The 7,220-nt window shown below is 57.4% G+C and overlaps 2 protein-coding genes across 2 annotated transcripts in view; one reads left to right on the forward strand and one right to left on the reverse strand.

Annotated features, from left to right (window-relative positions):
- The first annotated feature begins 3,423 nt into the window (after positions 1-3,423).
- On the forward strand, positions 3,424-5,692 carry TTC9B (tetratricopeptide repeat domain 9B). Its single transcript, XM_011372224.1, has 3 exons — positions 3,424-3,848; positions 4,391-4,573; positions 5,478-5,692. The coding sequence occupies exons 1-3, from the start codon at positions 3,434-3,436 to the stop codon at positions 5,579-5,581; spliced, it is 702 nt and encodes a 233-aa protein (XP_011370526.1). The 5' UTR covers positions 3,424-3,433; the 3' UTR covers positions 5,582-5,692.
- A 172-nt stretch (positions 5,693-5,864) lies between these two features.
- Positions 5,865-7,220, reverse strand: part of MAP3K10 (mitogen-activated protein kinase kinase kinase 10) — a 15,870-nt gene continuing 14,514 nt past the window's right edge. Inside the window, 2 exon segments of the mRNA XM_011372320.2 lie at positions 5,865-6,471; positions 7,093-7,219. Coding sequence (XP_011370622.1) covers positions 6,149-6,471; positions 7,093-7,219 — 450 coding nt within the window. The 3' untranslated portion in view covers positions 5,865-6,148.

The following is a 7,220-nucleotide window of genomic DNA, read 5'->3' on the forward strand; positions in this document are numbered from 1 at the left end:
GGTGGGCCTCTCCACCCTCCTGAGAGTCGGCGACTTCAGAGATCTGCCTTCCTGGTTGCTGTCTTTACCGTCACAGAGAATGAGAGACACTTATGGAGAAGGGGGACACGATGACCCCTAGACTTGATTTTTCTGAGTGTAGGAGAGAATGGGGTAGGGGGGAGGCGGATCGCATTTGCTTTTCTCTAGGGGCGTCTGAGAGAATGGCGGTGTTTATCCAGATCTGGGGACCCTTAATCTTGTCCAGGGTGTGAGATAGGATCTCCCAGGCCCAGAAGATGCTCTCACTGCGTTCCAGGGTTGAGAATGAGAGGTCTGCCAGCCTCGAGTTCCTCAGCTCACTAGCCGCGAACGGGGTGTCCCTTCAGCTGCTAGAGCTCCCACCTCCCTGTTAACCCCGCCACCGAGGGGCAGAATGAATCGTCTTTGCTCCCAGCCCATGACCCTGCGTAGAGCTGGATGCGTGCTTGTCCTCATCTCCACTCCTTCCCTCCCCGAGGGCCCTGGCTCTCCCTAGCGGCGCCCTGTGGGGAGAATCGGGGGTGTGCCGCTCCTCGGCTCCCTCCAGGCACTCTAGATGAGTGTCCGACCTCGAGAGAGCCCCTGGGCAGTCCCCAGGGACGCAAGTCAACGCGTCTTCTCGGCCTCGAGTCCGCAGCTCCAAGGTCAGGTCGTCTCCGCCACTACCCCTTGCGTCCACCTCAGTTTCTCCGTTTCCCCGACGCAGCCCCGCGGAACTGGGCAGTCTCGAGCCGTGTATGGCCCGCGCCGCGCTCCGAGGCCCTGCACCCGGCCGCGCCGCGATCTTCCTCAAGTATGCGCGGCCCCAGCGCCATGGCACCAGCCTCGCCGCCGCCCGTCTGCTCTGCCGCCCCCAGCCGGGGCCGCCCTGAGACCCTATCAAAAAAGACTCCGTGTGTGTCCGCGTCCCACTTCAATAAAAGAGTTTTATTCCAAGCGCTCTCTGTCCTCATTGGTTGAATCCGGCCCCTCTCTCGCTTTCGATTGGTCAATTTCCGGTCCTCGCTTTTCTCTGATTGGATGTCCTCTCCAAGTTCCTTAATGGATGCGGATTCCGAACTCTTCCGCGAGGGGGCACTGGCGGGCTTCTGCAAGCGCTGCTCAGACGGATCCAACCCGGATCCCAAGCGCAAACCCTTTCAGGAGAGGTGTGCAGAGATGCTAAGAGGAAAATCGTAACACAAGCTGAGTGGTCCTCGGCCTCAGGGTTGGGAAGAATTTAGGAGGGATGGGAACTGTGGGAAACTGAGAATGCCCGTCCCAGTCATGAATGCTACCTGGAGGTTGCCAGATTTTCAGATTTTATCCAAGTGAAGATGAAAATCTGCAATTTCATAAATATCTCTGCTTTTATATGTTGGATGCTAATTCAACATTTTTTTAGTGGTTACACAAGTACAACACATCACATATGCTGACCTGCGAGGGTCATCAGTTTGTAACAGTACAGATCTTTGATGGCAAGAGTTTGGAAAATGGGACCTGATTTACTTAACCTCATTGAGGTGTGATGAGGTTGTAAGTTAACATACTCGTAAAGTTTTAGGGCATCGCCTGATATCTAGTGGGTGTTGTGAAAGTGCTCGCACTGCATCCTATCGGGACCGTGAGTCAGGACAGTGGTCCCCTGTTTCTACCTAGCCCCTTGCACCTAGCCATTTGGTAGGTGTTCAGAAAATATGTTATGAATCTCTATGTTTTAAATTAAAACGAAAACATACCTGAGGTGCAGAAAGGTGACCACACTTCTCTGGAATTCAACCTCAGGAATATTAGACTTAACTAAGCCAGGTTTGGAGGTGCAGAGAGGAGGAAGTTTCTGCCCTTGAAATGTTCAAGATTGGAGGACCAGGGATGGGGGAGAGACTCACTTAGCAAAGTACAATAAGAGATAGAAGCAGATACTGCTTTGGGATGGAAGGTGCCCTGTTCAGGTTTGGGCTTGTTGGTTGGAACCCACCAGGGGACCTCCAGGGAGAGTATGTGCAGTGGTAGAGGGAGAGGACAGTGGAAATAGAAACCTGGTGCTTGGAACTGAGACCGAAACTAGGGTCTTGTGGGGATGGAAGAGTTAATAAAGTCACTCACTCACTCACTCACTCACTCACTCACTCACTCACTCATTTAACAATCATGTACAGATGCTGACTCAGAGCCAGGCACTTCTGATCGCCTACCTCACAGTCTCACAGATGATAAGAAAGGTTGTTAGTTGCCCCTTACTGTACCGGGCCCTGTGCTAAGCGCTTTATCTGCATAACATAATCCAGTCCCTGCAACTACTCTGACGTAAACTCATGTGTTATCCCCACGTCACACAGAAGGAAAGCAAGGTAAGGCAGATCAAGGAACTTGGCCAAGATTCCACTGCTAAGTAAGTGGCTAAGAAGGGTTGAAGGACAAGTCTCGGTTTTTCTCTCAGAAGCCTCTCACGTTTCCTTTTCTGTACACTCCTTTATGATTGTGCTGCTCACTCTGGACTGTCACTTACTTGCTTTCCCACTGGTTTTCCTACCCAGACAGTGAGCTTGATGAGGGCAAGAAGCAGATGTCTCTTGTCCATACAGTTATCTTCTCCTCCAGGAAGCCGTCACTCACACAACCTGTCTAGGGCAGGCGCCTCCTCTGGGCCCTCAGAGCCTGTTGTGCGTCTTCCATCCTGGACTTGACTCCTCTGCCCGTGCCTCTCCCATCCCACCATGGCCACTTTGCCTCAGCTTCTCCAGCTAGCCCCCTCTGTGTTGTCATCGGCCGATGCTCTGTCTCCTCAGTGGATTCGGGGCCCAGTGAGGGTACGACCTGAAGCTCTCTCACTCCCTGCTATGTTCCAGCATCACCCAGCCCAGAGCTGGGCACGGAAAAGAAATCAGTGAATACCTGTTTATTGCATAGATACACGAATGAGTTTCAAAGTTGCTATCATTATCCTATGTTACTGATGAGGATACTGGGTTCCAGGTAATTTAGGTGATTTGTCCAAGTCATACAAATAGTGAAAAAATAAGCAGGGAATTGAAACTGGGCAGCTCGAGTCCATAGCCTGTGTCCCTATCCAACATGCCAAATGCCTAGTGGGCTGAAAACCAGCTTTCCACGAGGTTGATATCCTCTTGCTCTTTCCCCTAGACTTGTCCTTTCCTTCTAGAAAGCTTCGGGAGCTTCGGGCACGGGGGAGGAGAGCAGGCAGGAGGGCGGGGAGAGTAAGAGGCGTGGGAAGGAGAGAAAGGCAGGCTGGAGAATGAGGACTGAGCTAGTTTGAAGGAGAGAATGGGGAAGTCTTGAGGGGTTTCTCTAGACCCATAGGGGGCAGCCGGAGTCGGCTGCCGGAGGTGCGGGGGCGGAGAAAGGGTGGGGACCGGCCTCGCGGGGGACGATGCGGTAGCTGCAGCGGCGGCCGCAGGAGTTTCCCACAATGCAGCGCGGTGCGCTGTCCCCGGTGCTGATGCTCAGCGCTGCCCCAGAGCCTCCGCCGCGTCCGCCTCCCGCCCTTTCCCCACCCGGCCCTGGCCCCCGCCATGGCTCGGCAAAGCCCAGTCCTGCCCCAGAGCCGTCGGGGGGCCTGGGCGCGGCGCTCGACAGCAGCCTGCGGGCCGCCGTGGCGTTCAAGGCGGAGGGCCAGCGCTGTTACCGAGAGAAGAAGTTCCGGGAAGCCATCGGCAAGTATCATCGGGCACTGCTGCAGCTGAAGGCGGCACAGGGTGCTCGCCCTGGAGGCCTGCCTGCCCCTACCCCTGGGCCCACTGCCAGCCCGGGGCCGGCCCGCCTCAGCGAGGAGCAGCGGCGCCTGGTGGAGAGCACGGAGGTGGAATGTTACGACTCTCTCACGGGTACGCGGACGTCGTGGGGCGCAGAGGGTGCATATGTGACAGGGATGAGTGAGAGGCAATCATGAAGCCTTGGGCGGGGCGGGGGCTGGAGGCTTAAAGGGGCCAGGGCTGGGTTCTGTGGGGGGAGACCTCAGAACTTATCAAGGAGAGGGGTCGGGCTGTAGGGGAACACAGGGATGAAAAGAGCTGGGATGCAGGAAATGGGCTTTGGGCTGCCACCCGCGACCCTCAGGTGAGAAAAGCTTACCCTGGATGATCCCTATCCCTCACCTGAGAGCGCCCTTAGTAGTACTTCCCCCTACGGAAATCGCCCGCGAGCGCGTCTGTGTTTTTTTGCGCCCTCTAGCGGCGGCGCAGATTGAGTCTACTCTAACTGGTCAGAAACTCCGAAGCCCCCTGGTTGCCTGAGAAATCCATTAGGCCCCGCTCAGCCTTGGGATAAGGTGGATTTTCCCTGCAGCCTGAAAGCCAGGCTCCTCGCGGTCAGGTGAGGTCTCGGGGTGCCGGCAGGCTCTGAGAGAACCGGTTCCGGTGCCCCGCAGCCTGCCTGCTGCAGTCAGAGCTGGTGAACTACGAGCGGGTGCGCGAGTACTGTCTCAAGGTGCTGGAGAAGCAGCAGGGCAACTTCAAGGCCACCTACCGCGCCGGCATTGCCTTCTACCACCTAGGTGACTACGCACGCGCGCTACGCTACCTGCAGGAGGCCCGCAGCCGGGAGCCCACAGGTGAGGTGAGGGGCGGGGCGGAGCAGGGAGAGGGGCTGACGCAGAGGAACCGAGGGGCTCCTGGTCAGGGCAGAGCTACTTTGAGGGAGTGCTGTACTACCCACCCTATTCCACCTCCCCCACCTGCCCCTTACGCACCCACTCATCCACTCACCCGCCATTCAGATGTCCACTCACCCCACTCTTCCTTGATATTCACCTAACCACCTCCCATCTAGTCATTGACTCATCTTGATGCCTCCCACTCGGCAGCTCCCTCATCCACTCACCCCCTCATTTCCATTCCCCCACTCATTCATCCGCTCACTCATTAACCCATCCCCACACTCACCTATTCATTCACCTGTTCTCCCGGCCACCATTTGTGCAGCACTTACTGGGAGTCGGAGCCTAGGGTGGGCAATGCCAGGAAATTTGCTGAGGGGTAGTATGGGGGGTTGGCAGAGCTGGAAGCTTGTTCTTTGCCCTCTGGGAGGTCAGTCAGGGAGCGTGTGTGTGTGTGCGCGTGCACGCACGCAGACAATACAGTTCTGTATTAAGAGCAATGAAGAGGGAGAGCAACTGGTGCATGGCCCAGGGCCATGGGAACGGAGGCAAAATGAATTTCTGGTAAGTGGTTTGGAGAGAGCAGGCTTCTTGTAGTTGTCACTGGATGAGTAGAAGTGTGACCAAAGTCTAAGCAGAGGCATTCCTGGCAGCAGGCATGGCAAATGCAAAAGTCTGGAGGTGTGACAAGCTCTGTTCTGCTTGTTTGGGCTGGGGCTTTTGGAGAAGGGCTCTGGCAATACCAGCTGTGTTGGGGAGCCACTGAAGGCTGGGGACAATGATGTGTGAGTTGAGGTGGTACGGATGTCACTTGATGCCCCAGGACACCCAGATAGTCTCCTGCCCTCCTCTCCTGCAGACACCAATGTCCTACGCTACATCCAGTTGACTCAGCTGAAGATGAACCGGTGCAGCCTCCAGCGGGAAGACAGTGGGGCCAGGCCAAGGGATGTCATTGGCTGAGGCCAACCTGGAGGAACTGTTCCTACCCCGACTCTCTCCCACCTCACCTTCTAATTTCCCCTGACTTGTGTGTTTGTTTGCTGGTAAAGTGCTCATCACTGGTAACCACAACCTCTTTGTGTAGTGTTCTTGTGGGGACTAGGGAGGGGACACAGGCCTGGGCTTCACCCCCTGGACCTCAGAAATCCAGAGAGACCAGGGAGGGAGCATGGGGTGGGAAGTGCCCCACTGCGGATGAGTCAAGATCAGGGCCTGGGCCAGGAAAAGACACACGGCCAAGTGCTGTAGGGGGCAGGGGTTACCTTTAATGCTGCATTTTGTGCCGAATCCCCCATGACGCCCTGTCCCTGAGTATCCCTGCCCACCCTCCCCCCACTGCAAGGCGGGCACAGGGCCCTAGCCCCTGGGGTACAAAGGAATAAATTAAATGTCCCCCCTCCCCCCTTCCCCAATAAATAGAGTGAGTATCCTGCCCGAGGCCTCCCCTTCCCTGTGGCCTGGTGGGCTTGGGGCGGGGCCTGGGGCGCTACATTCATGGCTGCCCAGGCGGGCTGCGGTGGGCAGGCCTTAGTGGGAGCCTTGGGCCCCACACAGGGGTACTGTGCTGTCCTGGCTCTGCCCCTCCATGTCCATGTCCAGCAGCGTGGGCTGCATGCTGCGGGGCCCAGGGCTCTCCGGGGTGTCCGGCCTGCTGGGAGGCGAGATGCTGAGCGTCCGGCCGAAGGAGACCAGTTTCCAGGGGTCCAGGCGGAGGCGGCTGGCAGCCGGCCGGGGTCTTGGGGCGAAGGTCAGGGTGGTGGGGCGGCCAGGGAACTCGGGGGGCCGGCGGCGGGTGGGGAACAGGGCCTGGGGGTCGGGCAGGCGGGGGAAGTCCAGGGGATCTCGCGGGCCTGGTAAGAGAGGATCAGATGAGAGGAGTGAGAGAGGCACAGGGTGGCGCTCAAAAGCCAGAAGAGCTGACACGAAAATTGGAATTTCTGATTCCTCTCAAAAGATCTGCTAGCGACAAAACCCTCATCCCTCCCAACTCTCTCACACCCGGCCAGGGTCAGGCAGACAGCTCAGAGACACAGAGACCTCAGGTGTGACACCATCTCTGAGCTGGGATAACAGCACCTGCCCACAGAGGAGAGGGCTAAATCAAACGGTAATAACTGTAAACAGCAGCTCAGTGCCTGATAGGAGGTTCTTAACGCCGTCTGTTCCAATCACCTTTGTCGGCTTAATAAAGGCATAGGGGACAGGGCCTAGTGTGAGTATTAGCTATGGCTATTACTGTTGCCATTAAGGTCACCTCCCTGGTCCTTGTGGGCTTTAGAGTTCACTAACCCTGTTTCATCCTGTGTCTCAATCACCCAGGGACCCACAATACTTCCAGCAGTGAGGACCAGGAGGACACACTGCCCCTTCCTCCCCATTCTAAACAGGGGGTGGCCACAGGGCTGGGACATTGGACCTCGCAGGGGAGAAGGGCCGCTTTCTGTGCCCTGGGCACAGGCGGCCTCACTCACCAGGGCCCGGGCCGGTGGGCTCGGGCGCCCCGCGCTGCCCCAGCGCCCCATCCGACGGAGTCCGCCGGTGCCCTCGGCTCACGGCGCGCGCGGCCGTGACGTGGGTGGGCGTCAGCGACTGGCGGGGG

Source organism: Pteropus vampyrus, unplaced genomic scaffold, assembly GCF_000151845.1.
Source record: "Pteropus vampyrus isolate Shadow unplaced genomic scaffold, Pvam_2.0 Scaffold203, whole genome shotgun sequence".
Taxonomy (NCBI): Eukaryota; Metazoa; Chordata; class Mammalia; order Chiroptera; family Pteropodidae; genus Pteropus; species Pteropus vampyrus.

Bases quoted from the DNA above. Each gene is read 5' to 3' on its own strand.
- TTC9B (XM_011372224.1), top strand. From the start codon at position 3,434: ATGCAGCGCGGTGCGCTGTCCCCGGTGCTGATGCTCAGCGCTGCCCCA. The intron at 3,849-4,390 runs GTACGCGGACGT...GGTGCCCCGCAG, and splicing joins ATGTTACGACTCTCTCACGG to CCTGCCTGCTGCAGTCAGAG. The intron at 4,574-5,477 runs GTGAGGTGAGGG...CCTCTCCTGCAG, and splicing joins CCGCAGCCGGGAGCCCACAG to ACACCAATGTCCTACGCTAC.